Raw genomic sequence first — 27725 nt, forward strand, 5'->3', positions numbered from 1 at the left:
AAATTGAAAAATAGTAAAAAAGGAGAAATTTACAAATAGTAAACAAGAAATTGGAAAGAAGTAAAAAAGAAGAAATTTACAAATAGTAAACAAGAAATTGGAAAATAGTAAAAAAGGAAAAATTTACAAATAGTAAACAAGAAATTGGAAAGAAGTAAAAAAGAAGAAATTTACAAATAGTAAACAAGAAATTGGAAAATAGTAAAAAAGAGAAATTTATAAATAGTAAACAAATTGAAAAATACAAAAACAAAGAATTTATAAATAGTAAAAAAAGAAAGGAAAGAAAAATCGAAAATGTCCGCCTACAATATTTTGCTCACCCACTGTCGAAGTAACATGTATTTAATCGTCGGCATTTGCCTCGGTCTCTCAATGAGTTTACTCTTTGCACCGATGGAAATAAACGATTGTGACGATTTGGGGGAAACACTGCCATTCCCAGCGAGGCAGGACTTCCAGGACGATTACGAGCCGAAAATTAATGTCAACGACAAGCCGCAGAAGGCGCAAAAAACGCCAAAGTCCTTTATACGTCCACGTTATTATTCCACGGAATTGGGAATAAGGGAAAAATTATTCGTCGGCATTATCGCAACACGTGAACATCTCTACAGTCGAGGTGTTGCTCTCAATAAAACAATTTCTCATCTTGTCGATAAAATGCGCTTTTTCATATCAATACCCGAGGGAACAAAACCGAATGTCACTTTACCGGGTATTGTCGGTTTCACCGACACAAGAAATTTGTTGAAACCATTTCACGTTATGAAGTATATTACTGATAATTATCTCGAGGATTATGATTACTTTTTTCTTATTAAAGACACTGGTTTTGTGAATGCGAGAAAATTGCGCGATTTCGTTGGGAAATTGAGTGTCAGTCAGGATATTCATTTGGGAATCGGGAGCGAGGTGGAAAATTATTGTTCTCTAGGTGAGGAAATTATTTCTTCTTTTTTTTTATTTTCTTTTTATTTTTCCTCTTCTTCATTTTCTTCTTTTTCATTTTCTGTTTTTTTCCTCTTTCTTTATTTTCTTTTTATTTTTCCTCTTTTTCATTTTCTTCTTTTTCATTTTCTGTTTTTTTTACCTCTTTTTCTTAATTTTCTTTTTTATTTTATTTTTCTTCTTATTATTATTATTACTTGGCTTAATTTCTGATTTTGTTTTCACAGATGCTGGGATTTTATTGAGTAACTCAATAGTCAAAGAGGTGAAATCAAATTTGGATTGGTGTGTAAAAAACACATTTTCCGACTCCGATGATGTTAACTTCGGTCGTTGTATTTTGCGCGCAATTCCCGTGCCTTGTGCAAATTCCGCTCAGGGTGTGAATTTTCACACGACAAATTTGCCGGAGAATTTTAATTTTCAAACGGATTTTCGCCAGTTGACAAAGGAGAAACACTTCGGGGAGACAATATCAATTTTTCCCCTTTCAGAGCCAAAAGACGTTTATAAAATCAACGCCTACTTCACATCGGTAAATACTAAAATTTACTAAAATTTAAAATAGTATTTACCACTTTTTTCCAATTAGCTACTATTTAGATACTTTTTTAAAAATTTGTGACACAAAAATCTACTTTTTCTTATTTTTGACAATTTTTACGAGTTTAAATTCGCTAATAGTTGGAATAAAGAAATTATTCTTGAAAATTTCAATAAAATTCTTTAAAAAGAAATTAATTATTTTCTGGAAATTTGTTTATAGGAATTAAATTATTTTCGTAAATATAATAAAAATTCATAGCAAGAATTCAATTATTTTTAATAGAATTTTGATAAATTCTTCGTAGAAATTCAATTGTTTTCAATTATTTTTATAAATAATAAAATTCTACAGAGGAATTCAATTATTTTCAATATACAATTTAAAATCAATTCTTTGAAATCTTTTAATTATTTTCGAAAATTTGCACTAACATTTTTAAAACTAATTTACTTATTTTCAAAAACGAAATTCGAATAATATCATGGATATAATAAAAATTTCAAAGTAATTCAATTGTGTAAAATACAGTTTTCAGACATTTTTTCGAATGGAATCAATTATTTAAATATTTTAATAAAATTCTTTCAAAGAAATTAATTAAATTCTAAAATTTTTGACGAAATTTTATTATAATTGGTAGTTAAATTATTATTTTCATAAATAATAAAAATCATCGCAAAAAATCAATTATTTTTAATCCAGTTTTAATTAAGTTATTCGAAGTATTTGAATTATACTCCTAAATTTTTATAAAATGAAAGAAAGAGTTCAATTATTTTTACAAATTATAAAATTTTTTCCAGGGAAAGAATTCAAAATTATTTTCATAAATAATAAAATATTTCGGAGGAACTCAATGATTTTCAATACAATTTGAATAAAATTTCTCGAAAGAATAGAATTATTTTTAAAAATATTATTTTAATTCAATTATTTTTAAGAGTTTTAATACAAATTCAATTATTTCCAACAATTTTGATGAAATTCTTCTAAACAATTCAATTATTTTTATATATTGTAAAATTCTTGACATGATTTCAATTATTTTCAATAAAATTTTAATGAAATTTCACAAAAAAAAAATTCAATTATTTTCTAAAATTTCATCAATTTAATTATTTTCATAAATAGTGAAAATAAAATCTTTGTAAAAATTCAATTATTTTTAATAAAATTTCACGAAAAAATTCAATTTTTTTCTCATTTCGTTGAAAAACTTTTCAAAAGAATTCAATTATTTTCTAAAATTTCAATAAATCCTTCGAAACAATTCAATTATTTTTATAAATAATAAAATTCTTTGCATAATTCAATTACTTTAAATACAATTTTAATAAAATTTCATGAAAGAATTCAGTTTTTGTTTTTAATGTTTAATAATATTTTTCGAAAGAATTCAATTATTTTCTAAAAATTGTAATAAAATTGTTTTCAACAATTGAGTTGTTTTCAAAAAAGTTTTTAATAAAATTCTTTGTAAATTTCAATTATTTTGTAAAATTTCCATTGACAATATAATTATTTCTGAAAATAATTGAATTCTTAAATAGAATTTTATAACTTTTTTAAATAATTGAATTCCAGCCAAAGAAAACTTATTATTTCTACAAATAATTGAATTTGAGCAAAATTGAGAAAAAAAAGAAGTGAATTTTTGAAAAGAATTTTATTAAAAATGAATTTAAAATAATTGAATTCCTGTAAAAAATTTACTATTTATATATTGAAATTATTGAATTCTTTCGAAGAATGAAATAAAAAATGTTTAAAAAATAATTTAATTTTTCCTGGAATTCAATTAAAATTGTATTTAAAATAATTTAATTTTATTAAAAGTTTTTTAAATAATTGAATACCAGCGAAAAATTCAATTATATTTTTTAAAATAATTGAATTTTCTCGGAGAAGTTTTACAAAGATTTTTAAAAATAATTGAAATTTTTGAAGAAATCAATTAAAAATGGAATTGAAAATAAGAAAAAAAGAAAGAAAATAAGAATTTCCAATTAATGGAAAATTTGGTCAATTTTAATTGAAAACAATTTTAAGTTTTAAAGAATTTCATTTTTTTTCTTTTAAAAATTATTTTTGAAATATAATCGAATTTTTTGAAGAATTCTAAAGTTTCTAAAATTTCTATCTAAAAGTTTGGAAAATAATTGAAGTTTAAAATTTGGAATTGAAGGTTCTACCAGGAAAAAAACTTAATTTTTGATGAAAATCAGGAAAAATGTCCAAAAAATACAGAATAAAAATATAAAATTTTTATCACTTTTTATGAATTTTGTGAATCGTCAAAATTAAGTTTTTTAGTCGCAAAATTTAATTTTTCAATAGTAAATTACTTTTTTCAGTGTTTTTCAGTCTTTTTTTGATACTTTTTTCAGTCAAATTTTATTATTATTTTATTTAAAGAAATAGCAAAAAGTAGCCTTTTTGCGATAATTTTTTTTACAGTAAAATAATAATAAAACAAATTATTCAGTGCGAAGCCTGTAAATACAAAAATATTAATTTCCTCTCTCTCTCTCAAAAAAAAAAAAAAAAAAAAAAAAATGAATTCCAAAAATCCTAATTTTCAGATCGAATTATCATCAGTGAATCAGGAGATAAATCACCTTCGTCGCAAAATAACCGAAACTTTCGACTTCGGTCCGGAAAATCAAGAAAACATGACGTGGCCAATTGGAAATCAACCTGGAAACAAGGCAATGGGTCGTTTCGATATTTTGCATTGGTCGTATTTCAATGAGACGCATCTCTTCATGAAGAACGACATTGAAACACAACGTGAATTGAGCGGAAGTCTAAAGCGTGAAATTAATCAGATTCTCCACGCGGCAATTAATCATGTTATTGAAAAATCGAAGGGAAAATTGATATTCAAAAATTTGCTGAACGGTTATCGTAAATTTGACGCCTCACGTGGTATTGACTACATTCTGGATATTAATTTTACGACCAATAGTCAGACGTTGAAGGAGGAGAGGAAGAATTTTATCAAGAGAATCGAAATTTGTAAACCGTTGGGAAAAGTGGAAATATTGCCAGTGCCGTACGTTACAGAAAATTCGAGAATTAACATGATTCTTATTGTTGATTCGTCGAGAATTGTTGAGACGATGAAGTTTTTGGAGCATTTCGCCGAAATTTGTTTGGAGAAAAAGGATAAAGTCGTCTTGATGATGGTGAATGATTTTTTTATTTTCATTAATATTTTGCTAATAATAACTAATTAATATTATAATTACTAATTAATATTACAATTACTAATTAATATTCCACTAATATTTTATTTTCGTTTGTTGAAATAAATGTGACGCGCTCCTAAGAAATTTACCTTAGAAGCAAAAAATAGAAAGTTATGTTAGGAATTAAAAAAGTAAAAATAAAATAATGTTTCAAAAATTGTTTCTTTTCAGGTTTTGCTTTACGATCCGAATTCGGCGTCGAAGGGCAAAGACGACACTTTCTTCGAATTGAAACGTAACGCACTGTCATTGTCGGAGAAATACAAGAAGGATTTAGCGAAAGTCACTTGGCTGTCGATTCGATTGCCGTTCGCTTTTAATTCGATTGAAATGGAACCTTTGCTGAAAATCGCAATTGCCGATTTGGCAGTGAGAAAGTTTTCACCCGACAGTTTGATACTTTTCATCGAATTGGGAATGGAAATAAGAACCGATTATCTCAATCGTGTAAGTAAAGAATACGACATCAATTTTTTTCTACTTCTGACAATAATTTATTTTTAAATAACTTCATTCTTAGAAAGAACTTTTCATTACTTAATGAATTATTTTATGAATAATTAATAACTTAAATATTTCAAAAATTAATTGAATTTTCAAAGAGTTGTGTTTACAATTTTTTTAAATAGATGAACTCCAAAAGGTTTTAATTTGATATTTTATAAAATTTCAATTTTCAATAAATTTATAATTAAGAAATTTTAAAGAACTTAGATTTTTGCAAAAAATTTAAATGCCAAAATTTCAATTATTTCTTCTTTGAAATTCAATTATTTTCAAAAATAATAAAACTTTCACAAGAATTCAATTATTTACAAATTTTTTATTATTCATGAAAATAATTGAATTATTGCGAAGAAATTAATAAAAAATTTGTAAATAATGCTTTTAAATATCTACTATTTTAATACCTAAAAATTTTCAAAAGAATTCAATCATTTAAGAAATTTTCGAGACAAGGATTCAATTATTTTCATTAATAATAAAATTCTTTTTTGATATATTCAATTATTTTCATACATAATAAAACTCTCATCGCAGAATTTCAATTATTTTTAATACAATTTTAATTGAATTCGTCGAAAAATTCTTTATAAGAATTAAATTTTAAGAAACATTCAATTATTCAAAGAAAAAAAATTATTTTTGCAATTAAATAATTGAATTTTTATTGAATTTTTATATTAAAAATTAATTTCAGTTAAAATTTTAGATAATAATTGAATATTAAAAAAATTATTGCTTGAATTATTAGAAATAATTGAATTTTGAAATGGTTTCAAATGAAAATCTTAAAAAAATCTGATTTTTTAATATTTTTTAATTAACAATTTTGTAAAAGTAATTTTTTGAAAAATTTTAATTTCAGTTCGGTTGAAATTAGTTGATTTTTTAAAAATTATATTTAATTATTTCAAAGTTACCAGAAATTCAATTATTTTCAAAAATTTCAATAAAATTGTTCTCAAAGATTCAATTGTTTTAAAAAATTTCAATAAAATTGTTCTCAAAGATTCAATTATTTTCAAAAATTTCAATAAAATTGTTCTCAAGAATTCAATTATTTCATAAATAATAGTAATATTATTTAGGAATTCAATTATTTTTAATACAATTTTAAATTAATTCTTCAAATGAATTAAAGAATCATTAAGAAACATTCAGTAAATTATTTATTTTTGTATTTAAATAATTGAATTCTCGTAGAACTTTCTAATAAAAATTGATTTAAAAATGAATTTCAGTTAAAATTTTCGATAATAATTGAATTTGAATTTTCTATACTTTTGACTAACAATTCTTGAGAATTAATTTTTGTCAAAAAGTTTAATTGAATTTTTTAAAATATTATTTGAAGTTTTTATTTTTTAATATATATTTAATTGAAGAATTTTAGAATAATTGAAATTTTGTAAAATTGAATTCAAATAGATTTGAAAATTCTAAAAGAACTTTTTCAAAAATTATTAAAATGAATTGATTTAAAGAAGAGTTTTTAATTCTTCTTAATTTATTTAAATTAATAAAATCTCCTTTAATTTAATTAAAAGTTAAATTCTAGAAAATAATAATTCAATTGAAATGATGAAAATAGTTTTGATGCGCAGAAAAAATCGATGTTTGAAAATTTATCTCCTTTTCAGGTCCGAATGAATACGATAAATCAATGGCAGGTCTTTAGTCCAATTCCGTTTGTCGAATTTCATCCGGATATTATTTACACTGAGAGTAAAAATGTCGAGTTCGATGTGATTCGCAATTTAGGACGTTATAACGATTTTAATTTTAATTCCGTTGGTTTTTACGCTAAGGACTACACAAACAGTGAGTAATTCTTATTTTTCTCTTTATCAAAAACAATAAAAAATTTGATTTCTCTAATTTTGCAATTTTCAAATTTTTTAATTTTAATTTCAATTTTTGTTTTTTGAAATCAAATTTTTTTGAAAATTCGATTTCTCTAATTTTTAATTTTTATTTTCATTTTTTGTTTTGTTTCCAGCTCGAAAATTGATTGAGGGAAAAGTTCCAATTGTTCGAACGGACAAGGACATTGCGATGGTGATAAAATCGAAAACATTATTGGACTCAATTTTCGAGATGTTCGTCACATACAGTGAATTGCATGCGTTTCGCGCCGTTGAGCCAAGCTTGAAAATTCGTTACAAAAATGTAAATTGCAATGGAACGAGGAGGGAGGATATTTTCGAAAACTGCAAAAAACAACAAAATTTACAACTCGCTCATCGTGGCGAATTGACGAAATTAATTCTCGAATACCAAAGTGAATTGTGAGATTATTTTACATAACTTCTATTTTCGATTTTGAGATTTATCGAAACAAAAAAATACTCAACTTTTCCCGTTTAGTGAAATTATTATATAATGGCAGGGCTCGAATTAGTGAAAGTATTTAAAAACAAATTAAATTTAAATTTACAAACCTAGTTCGAGTCCTGTATAGTAGTATAATTTTATTACTTTTAGCACTCAGATTTTAATATTATCAAAAAGAAAAAACTGATTTTATTCATAAAAATGATATAGTATTTTAACTATTAAATTATTTTAATATTTTAATTTTAATTCTATTTGTATATTACAAATATTGTCACTTTTATTATTATTAGTCGCAAATACTATTTTGGTATAGAATTTACCAAAAAAAAAAAAAAAAAAAATACAAATCATGGTTGCCACAAAATCTAGATTTCAAAATTCCAGGCTTTTTCCAGGTTTTCCAGGTTAAAAATATTAAAAATTCCAGGTTCAAATTTAGGAATTATTTGTGATGAAAAAACAAGTATTTTACAAAACAGTGTTAACAATATTCATTATTATGTAGTTATAAATTAATGTTCTCTTAAACAGTTAAAATCACAGGCATTTTTATGTTTATTTTTCTGAAAGTGATACTTTTGATATTCGATTTTTCAATTTATTTTTTTTTAAATTATATGGGTTTTTCTATTGAAACTACTTTATTTTATACTCAAAAGTAAGAATTTAAATTGCGCAAAATTAATTTGAATATATTAAAGTCTTTCTTCTTTGAATTTTACTCGGGCCAATATGTAAAATTTAAATATTTATAAAAGCAATAATATTCCTCTTTTTATAAATATTATATAGAAAAATTAAACATCAGACCATTAACTTTATTTTAATGTGCATTCACATTTTTTTATAATATTTTTAATGTATAAAAACATCATTAATCATCGTGAAGTAATTTTAACTTAAACTGAAGACAAAATTTAAACATTTTTATCACATATAAAACGGAGGTTCAAAATTTTTTAAAATGCACATAATGATAGAAAAACATTGTATTTTTTGGCACTATTTAAAAAAAAACCATAAAAATTGAGTTCTCTTATAAATTATAAATTATAAATTTTTACTATGAAAATGGTTAATAATATTACTAGAGAGTAGATTCTATAAAATTAATCGAGATATCAAAAATGTAACTTTCAGAAGAATCAGTCATAATTAGAACATTTAAGTCATGTTTAAATTAAATAATTTTTATCTTTAAACTTTGTTCAAAATCTTGAACAAAAAGCAACTAGTAACAAAAAATTTTGACAATCGTAATACTAATAAAGATAAAAAATCCTTTTTTTAGAACAATCTTAACAACATTTTTCACAGTTTTAGTCAATAATTAAAAAAAAATTAAATTAATTTAAAGAGAAGATAACATGGAAAAGGAAAATTGCATGTTAACATTTTTAAAGAAAAATAACATGTTGAATGGAATTTTTCTTAATATCTTTCATTAACCCAAAAAAATTCCAGAAATTCGTTCAAATTCCATGCTATTTCCAGGTTTTCCATACCCTTTTTCAATTTCCATGCTATTTCCAGGTTTTCCAGGTTTTCCAGGTTGTGTGGCAACCATGACAAAACAAAGGGAAAGAAATATATTTTCAGAATGGAAAGAAAAATAAAAAGGTTTAAATTTTTAAAAATATTTTTTATTTAATATTAGTAGAGACTAAAAAAAATTAAACAAACAAAAACAAAAAAAAAGAGTTTTTCAAGAGAAAATTAGGAAATTGAAGAATTCTTATATAAATATTAAGAAAAGAGAGAAAAGAGAGGGAGAAATGAAATCTTTGTGCCCGCACTTAAAAAAAATCATCGGCGGCATTTAAAATATAAATGAAAAATTCAATCAGCATTGATTTTTCAATATCATACAAATGAGAATTATTTTCGTATTTGTTTTTTTATGTATATTTATATATAATATATATATATTTTGAATTTATATATAACTTCGGAATGCCGTTATCCATTAATCACTATCAGATTCTGATTCTGAAAGTTGTAGATCGTCGTTTAACATGTTTTCCGATTTGAAAATCGAAGGCGACGTGAGTCCATTGACTTGACCTGGAAACAAAGGAGAAAATTTAGAATTTCTTTCTACCTTTTTTTTGCTACTCGTATTAGTTTATTTACTAAAATACTAACTAAAGTTAGTAAATTTAATATTTACTAAATTTACTGATTTATTAACTAAATTTACTAATTTATTTACTAAATTTACTTATTTATTTACTAAATTCACTAAAATACTTAATTTACTAAAAAGTAAATAAAAATGAAATAATTGATTGAGGATTTTTTGAAAATACCATTACGAGGTGGAACGAGAATATTTTCGATATCCGATTCACTGTCGGAACTGTCTGAACTTGAGCTGCTCGACGACGACACACTGAGATCGCCTTCAATTCTGGAGAATTCTGGCGGTGGTTTTATTGGATTATTCTGCGATGGCTTTGACGGAATAATTGGCGGCTTTGGCGCTAACGGTTGAATCGAGAAGTCATCGTTATCGAAACCAATCATTGGAAGACTCGCCAATGTCGATTGTGACGTTGGTTGAGCCGGCGAATTACTAAAAAAAAGAGGGAACATTTTTTTTTTATTTCACACTTTAATCAACTAAAGAAAAAGAAAAAAAAGGGAAAACAATAATAATTAAGTAACGAATGGTTAATAACTGAAAAAAAATTATAAAGAAAATTCACCTGATAACAGGATTGTTGGAAGGACTCTTCCCATGATAATTCGACGACGCTCTAAACGGACTGTGCGTTTTTGGATGCAGCTGAACAATCGGTTCTCTTTTCTTTCCAGTCGAAACTTTTGTCCTGCTATTATTTCTTCCATCCGTGGGATTATTTTTCGTTTCAACTGGTGTTATGGGTCGAGCTCCTGAATTCGTTGCCGGAACATTTAAATGTGACTGAGGTTTTGATTCAATTCTGAAAAAATAAATCAATTTTTTTCTGCAGACTTCACACTCGATAATTAATTTTAAAAAAGTAGCAAAAAGTAGCTTTTAAACTAAACAAAAAATTAGTAAAAAGGTAGCTATCGAAAAATTAAACTTGACGACAAAAAAAAACTCGTTTTAGAAACTTCGCAAAACTGCCAAAAATTACATTCTATTTTTTATTTTCCCGACTTTTTCCTAATTTTCATCAAAAAAATATTGAAATATTTATAAAAATAATTTAATTCTTGCAAAGAATTTTATAAAAATTCTTAAATAATTCATTTTCATTTCTTTTACTAATTTTATGGAAATTCTAATTTAAATAATTGAAATCCTGAGAAATTTTTATTATTCATGAAAAGAATTGAATTCTTACGAAGATTAAGATTTTTACAAACAATTTTTTAAATAATTGAATTCTTAAAAAGCATTTTATTATTTATGAAAATAATTGAATTCTTGCGAACGACTTTATTAGAATTTTTATTAAAAATAATTGAATTTCCAAGAAAAAATTTATTACTTTTAAAAATAATTGAATTCATAAAAATCATTTTATTATTTATGAAAATAATTGAATTATTGAGAAAAATTTGATTAAAAATGATTAAAAAGAATTGAATTTCAGTGGAAATTTTTTTATTTTTTGAAAAGAATTGAATTTTGGATGAATTTTATCAAAATTTTTGTTAAATAATTGAATTGTTTTGCGAAATTTGATAAAAATATTACATATTGAAAATAATTGAATTTGGAATATTTTTTAAAAATAATTGATGATTTCGAAGGCTGTAATTTAAATAAATGATAAATTATTGTTAATCGTTGAAAAACGATGGATTTTCTCCCCTTGTGAATTTAAATAAAAAAAAAAAGAATGTTACCTCGTTTTCTTCACTTGGATATTCGACGATAATTTTTCTAATGTTATCTCGCCGGTGACGTGATCAATTATTAAAACGCATTCCTTGTGATGAGGTCGTTGCGAGCCTTTAAAAACCGTGTGAGGAATTCCCGCACCGTCTAAATGTGGCACCGTAACTGTCATTGTATTATTTGTTCCCACATCGACCATCGCTATTTTCGAAACGTCAACGCTCGCTGGTTTAAAATCATCTAAAAATAAAACAATCATCAAAAAAACGAAACAAGAAAAATTAGTAACTTGTCAATTATAATTATAATTATCCTAATTATCAATTCCAAAAAAAAATATACCCTTCGCTTTGAAAAAAAATGCTTTTCGAAATTCATTTAATTAAATAACTAATAATTATTTTATAATAATAACAATAATAATAATTATACTAATAAAATTTAAATAAAACAGTATTAATTTCGTATATTTTATATTTAAAGGACTTTTCCTTTAAAAAGATTGAAAAAACTGGAGAAAAAGAAAAAAGTAAGGTTATGTTTGACCGAAAGTAAAAATGTTAATTTTACAATTTAAAAACTTGTAATTCAAAAACATGAAAAAAGAAAAACATTGTTAAATTGAAGAACAAAGGGAAAATAACAGTAAATTAAAGAAAATCCTGTTCTTTAATTACTTTTCGAATAAAAATCGGGTCAAGTGCGATATTATTTTAAACATTTCAGTTTCAAACATATTTTAAAAAGATAGAATAAATTATCATTAGAATAAATTGTCTATTAATTGCATGCAGTTGATTAGATGATAAAAATAAATTACTCACATTTGACCGTATGAAATGCAGTCGATTTATTATTCGTAAAAGTTGGTCCCAATTTAAGTTCACGAACCTCACTTCCAAGTCCCAATCTTTCTGCCATTTTAATCTTTTTCTATATTTAATAATGTATAAACAATTTACTTCCTTAATTTGTTTCTTAGCGAAAAAAAATCCTTAGCCACTCAAATATACTTTAATATTAAAAAACAATCATTTTTATATAAAATTCTCTTCCCTCTCAAAAATAATTAACATCACAGCTGTTTCGATTCTGTTTCTCTCTTCTTTTTTTAATATAAAAAATGAGAAAACTTAAAAATATGGCAGGGAAATTTTCACATTTTCTTTCTATGAATTATTTCCTATCTTACTTTAAAAACGCTACTTTTCAGCTAAACCTATTTTCTTAGCCTTCGTCAAAACACATTTTGTTTTCAAAGTTCAAAAAAATTGAAATTTTTTCGTTTTTTTGGGGGAAAAAAAAATTCACAAACACTGCGCTACGAATCAACACGAGAGAGGAGAGACTTATTGACCCAATTTACATTGGGGGGGAAAATGTATTTTTCTCCTTCGAGGGACAATTTCGACACTAAAATTAACGAGAAGGATAAATTTACGATTGTTGGGGTGTTAAATAAAAGGTGTATTTCGTTAAAAAAATGTAAATTTATCGCAATTTTTTAAGGGGGAATCACGTTTAGTGAATGAAAAGAAGACAAGTTGTAAAACAGCTGTTTCAATTTCATTCGACCTCCATCGGGGGCCCGCAATGATTTCTTTGACACAATCAGGGGCGTAACTATATAAATGTCAGTGTGAAAAAAATATATGGCGCAAATTTTTTTTTTTCTTTAGAGCCCGTATTTTTTTCATTAAACTCTTTTTTCAGCGAATTCGTTAAGAGAAACAAAAATGTGAAATTTTGTATTTAGTAAGAAGAAAATTAATAAGTATAAAATGTGAAATTTGTATTTTTGTAAAGAAAAACGTCTTTTATTTTGATATCATCTTTCAATATGGTAATAAATTTATGGTCAATTTTACATTTCAATTTTCAACAGGTAAAAACAATACGTAAACAATGAAATTTCGAGAATTGTCCAGAAAATCGTTTTCAACAGGTAAACACAACACGTAAACAATGAAATTTCAGTTTTGTCCAGAAAATCGTTATTTTTGGGAGGGAGCAAGGGAGGGAGATATGAACCCAACCTTGTGATGGCACCTTTACGCCTTAAGGGCGTTACACAGTTCGGGACAAACATTTACGTAGCCATCAGGATAATTAATTATTAATAATAAACCTGATAGTAATAAAAATTTACTATTTAATAGTATTTACTACAAATAATATCACGCGTCATTTGTACCCACATGTCATTCCTCAATGGACAAGTGATATACATAAATGTATCGCGCGCGAGACGAAGTCCGCATTTATACACAATTTATTTGTATCGTAATGGAGTAGGGATTTTTAATTTAATGAAAAATGAGAAAAGTAAAAGTAAAAAAAAAGTAAAATTAAAATAGTAAAAAAGTAATGAAGAAAAAAAAGTAAAAAATGAAAGCAATGAAAAAGACAGAGACAGCGATATCTATTCGTCTCTCTCACTCACATGGTAACTATGAACATTTGCCTTTTTTTCTCCTTATTCTTAATAAGGGTAACAACAACACTTTTACGATTTTAATTTTATTTACGCAAAAGAAAAAATTTTACAAAAAATATGTTTCAAGGACTTATTTTGGGTTGCTTTATTATGATCGCACTCTATCTGATTGCAAATTTTCTGGAAAATTCAAAAGGTAAAGTTTATAAACTACTGCAAATTAATTTCATGATCTTTGGTTTATTCTTTCTGGCTGATCAATTTTTGCACATCGGTAAATATTGGGATAAAGTAGCTGCCATGAAGAGGAAATGTTCCAATGACAAATCTGTAGGAAATTGAGAAAAAATAACCAAAACAAACCGAATAAATATTGATAAATAAACAAAAACGATTAATTTTTTTTTATGTTGTGAATGCACCCTTATTGTACTTATGTCGAATTCACTAGTTTTGTAAATTGCAATTTTTGTATTATTGCAATTGAAAAAGTGTGAGTGCACCCTAATAATTTGAATTTAGCCCCAAAAATACTTATTTTCTATACTTAAAAAGCTAAAAAAGTAATTAATTTTTTAAGATTTTGGTGAAAAAGCAAAATGTTTAGTTCAGAAATGATCGAGAAATTAATATCGAGTTAGAAATGAATAATTAAAAAATAGTTTTTTTTATTTTTACTAACCTAACCTTATTTACAGTTTTATATCAGAATATCGGAAAAAATGGAGAATTAACTTACGTGTCAAATAGAAAATTTATTTTCCGCTTTTCGCACTGATAGACATAAAAATTAATTGTCAATGTCATTAATTCGCCGTAGATTATTTAAAAGAAAAAGAGAAAGTTGTAAACTTATAGTTTAAATGCACCTGATGTGTATAAGCCTTTAAAAGATTCCACAACCTAACCTCAAAAAATTCTCGCGTTTATCTGTCAAACATTTTCTGTTTTGATAAAAAATTTTGTTTTTTTATAATAATAAATAATAAAAAAAGAACAAGTATTTCTTCACATTTTGTTATTCTTGAAATAAAGAAACGAAAAGCGAGTCTTTAAAATGTATAATATTTCATTTTAGTAAAAAAAGGGAAGAATAGTGAAATTCTAAAATATTTTCTTCTGGTTTGTTTTTTTTTCTTCGGAATAATTTAAAAAAAACTTATCAAGATGTTTAAAAAATTCAAAGACAAACTTGCCGAGGAAATGAAACAATCGCCAGCGAGATTGCAAGCGGGAATGCAACAATTAGCACAGGTTTTGTATACTGAATTACTAATTTTTGTTACGAATAATATTTCGAAACTCTTGAAAGTAGAACTTGTATTTTCAAGAATAGACCTCAATTTTTGAATGATTAGAGATTCAAAATTTAAAGAATTGAATTTTTTTAAAAGTTTTTTTAATAATTGAACTTCCGTAAAAAATTAAATTATTTTTTAAAAACAATTGAATTTTCTCGGAGAATTTTTACAAAATTTTAAAAAATAATTGAAATTTACGAAGAAATTATAATTAAAATTCTATTGAAAATATGTGAAATCCTGATAAGAATTTTATTACTTATATAAAAATAATTGAATTTTCTATGAAGATTTTTATTAAATTTATAAATTGACTAAAGAATTTTATTACAATTACATTTTCTCGAAAGAATTCAATATTTTACATAAATAATAAATTGCTTCGAAAGAATTAAATTATTTTCATAAATAATAAAATTCTTCGAAGGAATTCAATTATTTGTAAAAAATAATAATAATTCTTCACATAAATTCAATTAGGTAATTATTTAAAAATTGAAAACATTTAAAAAGAAAAATTATTTTTGAAAAGTTAGGAAACAAAAAAGCAAACAGCAACCAACTTCAAACTACGAGCAGATTACCGGAAACGATTATTAATAAAGTAGATTATTTAGCTAACAATTTTTATTATTTTTTAGTTTTCGAAAAATATGACTCAAGGAATTGGAAAAATTATGATAAATTACAAATTTTGTTTATTATTTTCCAGGCTGTATCGCCAGCTTTGTCAAATACTTCGATTCAAGATCTTTCGGCATCGAATGATAATTTTAGTTTAACTGAAGAACTCGATGGAGGTTAGTATTTGTTTTTCCTTTTAAAATTAAGAAAATTATTCTAAATTGTTGGAAAATTTTATCTATTTTTTTTTCTTTTTTTGTACAGAGACACCAAAAAATAGTCCGGCGAGACATGGTTTCCAAACGGTTGATTTAACCTCACCGACCGGAGCTTCTGTGGGAGTTTCACGCAGATCGTCCATTAGTAGTGTTACAAGCGATGCCTCGTCTCTATTTCCGGTTTACGAAAGTCCCGGAAATATGTATCATTTACAGGTATTTTTTTTAAATCATTTAATAAAATTTCGTATCTTTTGAATTTAATTTTCGTCTTTTCTTTACAGTCCGACAAAATTCGGGATTTTTTTTTAATCTTTTGCATTTAATTTTGTGTCTTTTATTTTACAGTCCGACAAAATTCGGAATCTTTTTTTTTTTTTTTTTTTGATCTTTTGAATTTAATTTACGTCCTTTTTTTTGCAGTCCGACATGGATCAATCGGCGAGCGAATTGGACGACATGGTGAGTCCACAATTGGATCGCGTGTCAAAGGATCAATTATATTCGGCGTTTCGTAAAGTTCAGACGAAATATCACAAGTATCGAAGTCGATACACGGATCTTGCGGCTCATTATCGAGAAATGGAGCGCGTGAAAAACAAATTGGAAGCACTTCTCGTCGAGACGCAGGACAAGGCTCTGAGGCGAATTTCCGATTTAAAGGAACAATGCCAACTCGAGCAGCAGGCGAAGGCGCATTTGGAGGACGCTCTCAGGAATGATATCGAGGAAAAGGATCACATTATCAACACGTTAAATACAAAGGTAACAAAATTTCCATAATTCCATGATCTTTAATTTAATTTTTAATTTAAAAATAATTGAATTTCCCCCAAATAGATAAGTCTTTTACAAACGAACAACGGTCAACCAAGAAATGAAACGAACGAGAAAAATCCCGAAAAAATGGAAATGTTAATCGATTTCGCAAGTGAAACGCAATCAAAATCCAACGATGAATCGAAGGAAACAATGATCTCGACGGAAAATGTTTTACTAAAAGACAAATTACAAACTTTAGAGAAACTCAACGAAAAATATAAAGAAATGTTGAAACGAAGTAAGGAAAAAATTTCCCAACTTATAAAAGACAAAAATCTCCTCGAACATAATTTCGAGTCGTTAAAAAATGACAATCAGGAAAAAATTACTTCTCTAGAGTCAAAATTCGTCGAATCGGAGGAGAAAATAAAAAATCTTCATCAGGAGATAAAGAATTTAAAGAAACGCGAAGAAGAATCAATGATAACGTTAGCGGAAAATAAACTCACAATTCATCGCGAACTAGAAGACAAAGAAGAGCAAATAAAACGTCTCACAAAAGATTTACTCCAATTGTCCGAATCGAAGGAAAATTTCACCGACGATACAAAGGAGCAAAAAAATACCGAAACTCTAAAACAATCCCAAAAGGAAATCCAACAACAAGTCATCGAACTCGAGGAGAAAATGAGTCAAAAATACCAACACGAAGTCGAGCGGAATCGAAAATTAATTGCCCGACTCGAGGAAATTGAAAAGAAATCCGAACAAAATAACGAAAAAATAATTGTCGACCTGAGGGAAAAAATCCTTCAACTCGAATCGAAAAACGAACAATTAATTCAGCTGAAAAATGAATTAGAAGACAAAAATCAAAGTTTGGAAAAATTAAAATTACAGTCATCGTCACTCGAGAACGAAATTTTGAATCTAAACCAAGAGAAACAGGATCTTTTCAAACAAATCGATATTTGTCGGAATACAATTTTCACCATGAAGACGGAATCGGCACAAATGCGAAAATTCGTCAACGAAGAAATTGTCAGTGGACAAAATATTTTTAGAACCATTTCCCAAGAACTCGAGACAAATTTCACTCGAGTTGGCAAACAGAATGAAAAATTAAAAAAAACAGTTGACAGTTTGAAGGAAATTAACGCACAGCTGGTGGCAAATTCAAATCAATTGCAAACAAGGCTCGACGAATATCAAGAGCGAGAATCGAAAATAATTGACGAACTGCGAATGAAAAGTTCCGAGTTGGTCAATTTGACGAATCAAAATTCAGAACTCGAGACGACAATTCAAGCGTTAAATTCATCGATTGCTGAAAAAGTGGAACAAGTGAAAAAATTGGAAAAATCGGAAAAATTGGCACAAACGGAAAAGGCGGAACAAGTGGAAAAATTGTCACAATTGGAAAAATTGAAGGAAGAATCGAATTTGAAGAACGAAGAATATTTGGAAACAATTTCGAGAATTGGACAAGAAATCGAGGAGATGAAAATTCGGGGCGAGAGTTTGCAGAAGGAAAATAATCTTCTGGTGAGTGAGAATAAAGAACTAAAGACGAGACAAAACGAATTAATTAAATTGACCCAGGAATTGAAGAAAATTGAGGGGGAGTTGAACGAAAGAATTTCTATCCAAGCGGAGGAGATAAAAAATCAACAGAGGGAGAAAGGGGAACTAAACACAAAAATTGGGGAAATTGCAAAGCAGACGGAAAAATTGGAAAAGGAATTAGAAAAAGCGAAGGAATTGGAAAAAATAAAAGAAGAAGTAGAAAAAAGATTCGATGAATTGCAGAAGAAGTTTAACGAACTTGAGGTCGATAATAAGGAATTATTACTCGAGAGGAGTGAAAATTTGGATAAAAATTCGGAACTGGGAAAATTGACGGAAGTTAATGAAAAATTAAGGGGAAAAATTCGCGAACTCGAGAAAGGCGAAATTAAATTTAGACAAGATGTCGAAGAATTGATGAAAAAAGTTGAGAAATTCGAGGCGACGGTGGAAAAATTGAGCGAGAATTTAAAGAAATCGGAGGAAAAAAATTCGATTTTAGTCAACGAATTAGAGAAAAAGGATTCGGAACTGAAGAAAAAAGTCAACGAACTAGAGGCGAAAGATTCGGAACTTAACGGAAAAATTGTGGAATTAGGGAAAAAAGATTCGGAACTAAAGGAAAAAGTTGGCGAATTAGGGAAAAAAGATTCGGAAATAAAAGGAAAAATTGTGGAATTAGAAAAAAAAGATTCGGAAATAAAGCAGAAAAATTCGAAATTGAAGGAAAAAGTCGCGGAGTTGAAGAAAAAGGATTCGGAATTAAAGGAAAAAGTCAAGGAATTGGGAAAAAAAGATTCGGAATTAAATCAAAAAGCTACGGAACTAGAGAAAAAAGATTCGGAGTTAAAAGAAAAAATCACGGAATTATCGAAGAAAACTTCGGAGATAAAAGAAAATTTCAATGAATTTACGAAAAAAAATTCGGAATTAGAGAAAAAAGATTTGGAATTAAAGCAGAAAGATTCGGAATTAAAACAAAAAGTTACGGAATTAAAGCAAAAAGTTACGGAATTAGAGAAAAAAGATTCGGAGTTAAAAGAAAATGCGAATCAATTTACGAAAAAAAATTCGGAATTAGAGAAAAAAGATTTGGAATTAAAGCAAAAAGATTCGGAATTAAAAGAAAAAGTCACGGAATTAGCGAAAAAAGATTCGGAGTTAAAAGAAAATGCGAATCAATTTACGAAGAAAAATTCGGAATTAAAACAAAAAATTACGGAATTAACGAAAAAAGATTCGGAGTTAAAAGAAAAAATCACCGAATTAGCGAAGAAAGATTTGGAGTTGAAGGAAAAAATCACAGAATTGGGGGAAAAAAATTCGGAATTAAAACAAAAAGCTACGGAATTAGAGAAAAAAGATTCGGATTTGAAAGAAAAAGTCACGGAATTAGAGAAAAAAGATTTGGAACTAAAGCAAAAAGATTCGGAGCTAGAAAAAAATAGTTCGGAACTAAAGGCGAAACTCACGGAATTAAGCAAAAAAGATTCGGAGTCAAAGGAAAAATTCACGGAATTTATCGGCAAAAATTCAGAAGAGCTGGGGAAAAAAGAAACGGAATTAAAAGCAAAAGATTCGGAATTAAAGCAAAAATTAACAGAATTGAAAGCAAAAGATAACGAGCTAAAGAAAAATATCGAAGAACTAAAGCAAAAGGATTCGAAGCTCCAGGAAAAAGATTTGGAACTAAAGAAAAAAACGTCAGAGTTGAAGCAAAAATCGACGGAATTGAAGAACAAAGATTCCGAATTGAAGAAAAAAGTCACGGAATTAGAGAAAAAAGGCGCGGAGCTAGAGGCGAAAATTTCCGATCTGGGGAAAAAAAATTCCGAATTGGAAAAAAAAGATTCGATTCTAAAGGAAAATATTTCTGTCCTCAAGCAAAAAGACTCGGAAATTGAAGCTAAAGATTCGGATTTGAAAACGAAAGTCGAAGAATTAAAGGCGAAAACTTTCCAATTGGAGCAAAAATCGAAGGAATTAGACGGAAAAAATTCGGAACTCGAGCAAAAATCGAAGGAATTAGACGGAAAAAATTCGGAACTCGAGCAAAAGTCGAAGGAATTAGAGGAAAAATGTTCGGAAGTAAAGAAAAGGGATTCGATCATAAAAGAAAAAGTGACCGAATTAGGAGAAAAGAATTCCGAGCTAGAGAAAAAGGACTCGGAATTAAAAGAGCGATGTTCCGATTTATTGAAACTCAGAACCGAATTAGAAGCAAAAAGTTCCGATTTTAAGGAAAAAGATTCAAAATTCGACGCCGAACGTTCGAAATTAGAAGCGAGGGAAAAAGAATTAATAGCCAAAGAAAAGAACCTGAAGGAAAACGATTTTGAATTAAACGCCAAAGTTTCCGGTCTCCAGCAAAAGGAACTGGAAATAAACAAAAAAAGCACCGAACTTAAGTCCTTCGCCTCGAATCTAAACAAAAAAGAATCGAAACTAAATTCCTTCGCCTCGAAATTAGGCGAAAAAGAATCGGAACTAAATTCCTTCGCCTTGAAACTAAATGAAAAAGAATCGGAATTATCCGCCAGAACTTTGGAACTGAATTCCAAATTATCCCAATCGGAAGAAAAGAATTCGGAGCTAATCGCAAAGACGTCGCTTCTAAACGACAAGGAATCGGAACTAAAAGCGAAGAATATTGTCCTCAAGGAAAAAATGACCGAATTGAAAAAATCTGGTGAGGAAATTAGCAAATTAAGAGGAATCAATGAAAGTCTTTCGAAGGAAATTGAAAAAAATGGTTTGGATTTGGCGACACTGAGAGAGGAGAAGGAGAGTGAATTCGAAGAATGGAGGAATCGAATAAAACACTCGGAGACTATAATTCATGAGAGGGAGATTGAAATCGAAAGGTTGAAGTCGAATTTGAATCAAAATCCGAATCCGAATTCGAATTTGAATTTGAATTCGAATGAGATTGGAAATGAAGAGACTTTGAAAAAAATGGGGAAATTGGAGGAAAATAATCGAAAATTAGAGGCACAATTGGACGAGGCGTTGATTACGTTCCAAGCAAAGGAGTCGCAACTGCAAAATTTGAATGTCGATTTGAAAGGGCAAATTGAAAAGCTCAGGGAGGAATTGAAAGTGGCTGAAGAGGAACAAGGATTGAGATTGAAGCAATTGGTGAAGGAATTTCAGGCACAACTTCATGATAAGGACGAGGAGTTGCAGGCGGCTTTGGACAAACGATTTGGTGAGTTTTACTTTTATTTTTAGAGAAAAGTAATTTTTTGAAAGAATTCAACAATCTTAATAAATATCAAAATTTTTCCAAGAAATTAAATTATTTTCAAAATTTTTTTTTTTAAATTCTTGTCAACCTTTTAATTATCTTTATAATTGCAAAATTCAATTCGCCGAAATTCAATTATTTTCAGGAATTTTAATAAAATTCATTGTAAAATTCAATTATTTTCATAAACAACAATATTCACCAGAAAAATTCAATTATTTTCAAAATTAATTAAATTCTTCGTATAAATTCAATTATTTTCAAAATGAATAATATTCTTCGTATAAATTCAATTATTTTCGAAATTAATTCAATTAATTTCAATTCAATTAATTTAAAAATTTTTTTTGTAAAATTATTAACATTACAATTATTTTTATAAATGAATAGCAAAATTCAATTCGACGAAATTCAATTATTTTCAGGAATTTTAATAAAATTCATTGCAAAATTCAATTATTTTCATAAATGACAATATTCACCAGAAGAATTCAATTATTTTAAAAAAAAAATAAAATTCTTCGTATAAATTCAATTATTTTCAAAATGAATAATATTCTTCGTATAAATTCAATTATTTTCGAAATTAATTCAATTAATTTCAATTCAATTAATTTTAAAATTTTTTTAAAAAATTATTAACATTTCAATTATTTTTATAAATGAATAGCAAAATTCAATTATTTTAAAAAATAATAGTACCTAATCATCACAAGGATTCAATTATTTTTAAAAATAATAAATTTCAGTTATTTTCAAAAAAATTTATTTTAATTCAATGATTTTCAGTATTCTACTATTTTAATAAAATTTTCCGAAAAAATTCAATTATTAAAACAAAATTTTGATAATATGATACAAAAATATTCAATTATTTTCGAAAACAATTTTATAAAAATTTGACAGAAATTCAATTATTTAAAATAGAATTTGTACCTATAATTTTTGTTTTTTTTTTGAAAAAATCAAATGTTTTAAAATTTAGGCATTAAATTCTTCGCAGTAATTTAATAATTTTCATAAAATTTAAAATTCTTTTCAGTGATTCAATTATTTTCAAAAAAAAATCTTTAAAAAATTGTCAAAATTTCAATTATCTTAATAAAATTCGTTCCTAAATTCAATATATTTGCAAAAATAATATTATTCATCACAAAAATTCAATTATTTTCAAAAAATTTTAATAAAATTAATTTCAAAAATTTTTCTTAATTCAATAATTTGTATATTTATTATTTAAAAAAAATTTCCCAAATGAAATCAATTATTTAAAACAATTTTGACAAAGTTCTACACGAATATTCAATTAATTTCTAATATAATAAAAAACTTCACAGGAATACATTATAATAATCGTAAGTTTCCTTTCCGTTAGCAAATTATCTGCATTCATTTGTTTGTTTTGAAAATTAAATTTTGTGGGTTAAATATTGGCATTTTATAGGTATATATTTTTTAATGTCAAACTTTTTAATGTGGAAAATACTTAACTTATTAAATTGTCTCGACTCTTTGGTAAAAAATCTAACATTAGGTTCCAAAAATTCGAAAAATTTCAAAAATCCGTTTTTCTTAAAATTCAACATTTTTTCCTCTTTTTTATGGGATTTAGCTTTATTATTATTGTGATTTTGGAAAATACTTTACTTATTAAATTGTCTCGACTCTTTAGTAAAAAATCTAAAATTATCGAAAATTATCAAAAATTCAAAAATCCGATTTTCCTAAAATTCAATATTTTTTCTTCTCTTTTATGGGATTTAGCTTCATTATTTTTGTGCTTTTGAAAAATACTTTACTTATTAAATTGTTTCGAATCTTTGGCAAAAAATCTAAAATTATCGAAAATTATCAAAAATTCAAAAATCCGAATTTCTAAAAATTCAACATTTTTTCCTCTCTTTTATGAGATTTAGCTTCATTATTTTTGTGCTTTTAAAAAATACTTTACTTATTAAATTGTCTCGACTCTTTGGTAAAAAATCTAAAATTATCGAAAATTCGAAAAAATTCAAAAATCCGATTTTCTTAAAATTCAATATTTTTTCATCTCTTTTATGGGATTTAGCTTCATTATTTTTGTGCTTTTGGAAAATACTTTACTTATTAAATTGTCTCGACTCTTTGGTAAAAAATCTAAAATTATCAAAAATTCAAATATCCAAATTTCTAAAAATTCAACATTTTTTCCTCTCTTTTATGGGATTTAGCTTCATTATTTTTGTGCTTTTAAAAAATACTTTACTTATTAAATTGTCTCGACTCTTTGGTAAAAAATCTAAAATTATCAAAAATTCGAAAAAATTCAAAAATCCGATTTTCTTAAAATTCAACATTTTTTCTTCTCTTTTATCGAATTTAGCTTTATTATTTTTGTGCTTTTGAAAAATACTTTACTTATTAAATTGTCTCGACTCTTTGGTAAAAAATCTAAAATTATCAAAAATTCGAAAAAATTCAAAAATCCGATTTTCTTAAAATTCAATATTTTTTCTTCTCTTTTATGGGATTTAGCTTCATTATTTTTGTGCTTTTAGAAAATACTTTACTTATTAAATTGTCTCGATTCTTTGGTAAGAAATCTAAAATTATCGAAAATTATCAAAAATTCAAAAATCCGATTTTCCTAAAATTCAATATTTTTTCATCTCTTTTATGGGATTTAGCTTCATTATTTTTGTGCTTTTGGAAAATACTTTACTTATGAAATTGTCTCGACTCTTTAGTAAAAAATCTAAAATTATCAAAAATTCGAAAAAATTCAAAAATCCGATTTTCCTAAAATTCAATATTTTTTCTTCTCTTTTATGGGATTTAGCTTCATTATTTTTGTGCTTTTGGAAAATACTTTACTTATTAAATTGTCTCGACTCTTTGGTAAAAAATCTAAAATTATCGAAAATTTTCAAAAATTCAAAAATCCGATTTTCTTAAAATTCAACATTTTTTCCTCTCTTTTATGGGATCTAGCTTCATTATTTTTGCGCTTTTGTCTGACTTTCTTCTAAATTATCGAATTCAGTGATTTCTGAGGTGAATTTGGTTAAGTTGTAAAATGATTAATTTCTATTTGAATTCGTTTTTTTGAATGTAGAAAATCTGATGTTAATTTAATTCTTTTTTCGTTATGCACGGCAAAAAATATTTAGCTGGATGAACTACAGATTTCACTTTAGTAGCGAAATTATTTAGTGCTTCAATTAATACTTTCGTTATTCTAGAGAAACTTATCGCTATTTCAAGTAAATCTTTTTTCAGTGTGTAATAATTATTATTTCTTTAAAAAGTATTTAATTTAAAATGGCTTTATAAAATAAGCAATGCAAAAGATGACCCAGATACTAATTGTAATTGTTCTAGCCATAGTTTAAGTCTAGTAATGTAAATTCTATTTAAATTGAGACCATTGAGTGAAATTATTTGAATTTTAGTTAGTTAAATCTCTTTGTTAGGTTATAGTAATTATTTCTTTAAAATTTTTTAAATTGTTTAAAATAAGCAGCCCCATACAACATTCCCGCGCGCTTGCGCGCGGATAGTTTGGCTAGTTCAATTATAAAAAATAGAATATTCATAAATTTTTTCTGAAAAAAATGAATTGTTTAAAATTTTTTTATAAAATTCTCTGCAATAATTCAATTATTTTTGTAAATAATAATACTCATCGCAAGAATTCAATTATTTTCAAAACTTTTAATAAAATTTTTCGCAGAAATTCAATTATTATGAAAAAATAATTCAATTTTCCACAGGAATTGAATTATTTTTAAATATTAGGTAATAAAATTCTTAAGTACGAATTCAATTATTTCAAAACTTTTAATAAATTATTCGTACAAAATTCAATTATTTTGAAAAAATAATAAAATTCTTCGAATTCAATTATTTTGAAAAAGGAATTATATTTTTCACTGGAATTAAATTATTTACAATTTTCCAATAAAAATCTTGTCAAGAATTCAATTATTTCTTAAATGGTAATAAAATTCTTTTTAGGAATTTCAATTATTTCTAAAAATTAACAAAATTTTTCACAGAAATTCAATTATTTTTAAAAATTAATAAAATTCTTAATGAGAATTCAATTATTTTTAAAAATTAATAAAATTCTTAATAAGAATTCAATTATTTTCAAAAAACAATTTGATTTTTCACTTTTCACTGTTTTAATAATCATAATTTATTTTTTTTTATTTACTTGCAGATCACCAGCAAAACTACGAATCGGACCTTATTCATCAATACAAAGAGCAACTGAAGGATTTTCAAGTTGAATTGACATTGAAATCGGAGCAAATTGAAAATCTCATTCTCGAGAGTAAAGAAATGTCAAAACGAAAACAGGAGGAAATTGATCAATTGACGAATACAATTGTGAAAATAAAAAATGAACATGTCGTCGAAAAGCAAGAGGAGGAGAAAAAATGGAAGGTTGCGTTAAAACAAAAATCAGAACAAATCGACGCTAAACACGAGGAGGAAGTTAATGAATTAATGAGAGAGTGGCAAAGTGAACGAAAAGTGAGTCAAATTATTTTCCTCTTATTCCCTCAATTTTACATTTTTTTTTATTTTTATTTTTATTTTATGTTTTTTATTTTTGAGTTATTATCATTTCGTTATAATTTTCTTTTCGCAGATCAATTCCAATACCGAAACACCTCCCGAGGTAATGGATCGTTTTTCTTTTATTTTCATTCACTGTTCGTTTATTATCATTTTTATTTTTATTCCTTTTATTATTTTTATTCTTTTTATTCCTTTTGTTATTTTTATTTTATTTTATTCTTTTTATTCCTTTTATTATTTTTATTCTTTTTATTCTTTTTATTTTTTTAATTCTTTTTATTCAAAACTTAGTTTTTGTTTGTATTTTTATTTTCATTCACTTTCAGTTTTCATTATTTTTATACTCTTAATTTTTATTCAAAAAAACTTTTTTCTTTATTCAAAACTTAATTTTTTTTGTTACATATTTTACTTTCATTCACTATTCAATTTTAATTATTTTTATACTCGTAATTCTTATTCAAAAAACCTTTTTTTAATTCAAAACTGAGTTTTTGTTTGTTATTTTATTTTCTTCCACTATTCAGTTTTCATTATTTTTATACTCTTTAATTTTTATTAAAAAAAACCTTTTTTTATTCAAAACTTTTTTTTGTTTGTTTCTTCACTAATTTTGTAAAAAAGTAATTTTTCGGTAATTTTTTTGTGTTTTTTGACAGGAATTGGAAAGTACTTCACGATTAGCGATGGCGGCGGTTCAATCGAACACCGGCTCGTTCCACACTTTGCAACAAACTTTAGCGTCACAGCGACGAGAATTATCGGAGTTGAGAAAATTGGTGAAAATTCGCCACGAAGCCCTCGAGGATTCGACGGAAATTGAATACCTAAGAAATATTTTATTCGAATATATGATGGGACGTGAGACACTTGTTCTCGCGCGTGTCATATCGGCCGTAGTGAAATTCGATCAGGAACAGACGATGAAAATTTTGAAAAAAGAAGAGGACAAATTAACGTTGGTGAGTAGAAAAAATCTATTTGTGACTTTTCATACCAACAAAAAAAAAATACTTTTCTTAATTGATAAATTTTGAATAATTAATTTAATTAATTATTAAATAATTAATTACCAGTAATTACAAATAATTAATTAAAAATAATTAATTTAATTGATAAATTTTCTTTATTTATTTTCAGTTGGGATCCTTCGGTTTAACGTAAAAAAAGGTATTAAAAAACTAATCGGAAAAAAACTGCCGCTAAAATTCAGCATCAGAAAAGCTGGTTCACAATTTAGCGTAAAGAGAATAATTAATTATTTATTTGATCGAGATGTGCATTTTCTATAATTAAAATTTTCAACTAGAGACACAAAATAATACATAAACACATATAAATAGTCCAAATGACAAGTTGTAGATAGAAATAATTTTACAATTAATGGTGAGAATATTGTGCAATGTATAAATAGGTAAGTTAATTTTTTCCAAATTGAACAATAACGTAAAAATGTCTATAATTTTCAAAATTGAAATTTTTTCCTTAATTTTATGTCGAGAAAAAGTTGTATAATTATATTGTAAATAAGGTTGTAATTATTTTCATTTTGAATGTTAAAATGAATCTATGATTT

General features: G+C 25.9%; 3 protein-coding genes across 4 annotated transcripts; 2 read left to right on the plus strand and 1 right to left on the minus strand.

Moving 5' to 3' along the window:
• The first annotated feature begins 173 nt into the window (after positions 1-173).
• On the plus strand, positions 174-7791 carry LOC122504930 (chondroitin sulfate synthase 2). Its single transcript, XM_043616286.1, has 6 exons — positions 174-937; positions 1179-1486; positions 4081-4686; positions 4921-5196; positions 6894-7074; positions 7253-7791. The coding sequence occupies exons 1-6, from the start codon at positions 298-300 to the stop codon at positions 7543-7545; spliced, it is 2304 nt and encodes a 767-aa protein (XP_043472221.1). The 5' UTR covers positions 174-297; the 3' UTR covers positions 7546-7791.
• Positions 7792-9471: 1680 nt separating this feature from the next.
• On the minus strand, positions 9472-13032 carry LOC122504934 (ell-associated factor Eaf). Its single transcript, XM_043616293.1, has 5 exons — positions 12250-13032; positions 11434-11665; positions 10299-10535; positions 9900-10165; positions 9472-9654 (listed from the first exon to the last, which is right to left on the minus strand). Exons 1-5 carry the CDS (start codon positions 12344-12346, stop codon positions 9557-9559), a joined length of 930 nt encoding a protein of 309 aa, XP_043472228.1. The 5' UTR covers positions 12347-13032; the 3' UTR covers positions 9472-9556.
• A 1543-nt stretch (positions 13033-14575) lies between these two features.
• Positions 14576-27345, plus strand: LOC122504921 (putative leucine-rich repeat-containing protein DDB_G0290503). 2 transcript variants are annotated; one of them, XM_043616268.1, is made up of 10 exons: positions 14576-15116; positions 15876-15963; positions 16052-16221; positions 16429-16770; positions 16846-18982; positions 19025-21541; positions 25785-26101; positions 26220-26249; positions 26809-27111; positions 27290-27345. In XM_043616268.1, the coding sequence occupies exons 1-10, from the start codon at positions 15030-15032 to the stop codon at positions 27311-27313; spliced, it is 6015 nt and encodes a 2004-aa protein (XP_043472203.1). In that variant the 5' UTR covers positions 14576-15029; the 3' UTR covers positions 27314-27345. The 2 variants fall into 2 exon arrangements, with proteins under 2 accessions (XP_043472203.1, XP_043472202.1); XM_043616267.1 differs by having other exon boundaries at positions 16846-21541.
• The last annotated feature ends 380 nt before the right edge of the window (positions 27346-27725 follow it).

This window comes from Leptopilina heterotoma, unplaced genomic scaffold, assembly GCF_015476425.1.
Source record: "Leptopilina heterotoma isolate Lh14 unplaced genomic scaffold, ASM1547642v1 Lhet_325, whole genome shotgun sequence".
NCBI lineage: Eukaryota > Metazoa > Arthropoda > Insecta > Hymenoptera > Figitidae > Leptopilina > Leptopilina heterotoma.

Bases quoted from the DNA above. Each gene is read 5' to 3' on its own strand.
- LOC122504921 (XM_043616267.1), top strand. From the start codon at position 15,030: ATGTTTAAAAAATTCAAAGACAAACTTGCCGAGGAAATGAAACAATCG. The intron at 15,964-16,051 runs GTTAGTATTTGT...TTTTTTGTACAG, and splicing joins AACTGAAGAACTCGATGGAG to AGACACCAAAAAATAGTCCG. The intron at 21,542-25,784 runs GTGAGTTTTACT...ATTTACTTGCAG, and splicing joins GGCTTTGGACAAACGATTTG to ATCACCAGCAAAACTACGAA.
- LOC122504934 (XM_043616293.1), bottom strand. From the start codon at position 12,346: ATGGCAGAAAGATTGGGACTTGGAAGTGAGGTTCGTGAACTTAAATTG. The intron at 10,166-10,298 runs GTGAATTTTCTT...TCTTTTTTTTAG, and splicing joins TCCAACAATCCTGTTATCAG to TAATTCGCCGGCTCAACCAA. The intron at 9,655-9,899 runs GTATTTTCAAAA...CTTTGTTTCCAG, and splicing joins TCTCGTTCCACCTCGTAATG to GTCAAGTCAATGGACTCACG.
- LOC122504930 (XM_043616286.1), top strand. From the start codon at position 298: ATGTCCGCCTACAATATTTTGCTCACCCACTGTCGAAGTAACATGTAT. The intron at 938-1,178 runs GTGAGGAAATTA...TTGTTTTCACAG, and splicing joins GGAAAATTATTGTTCTCTAG to ATGCTGGGATTTTATTGAGT. The intron at 4,687-4,920 runs GTGAATGATTTT...GTTTCTTTTCAG, and splicing joins ATAAAGTCGTCTTGATGATG to GTTTTGCTTTACGATCCGAA.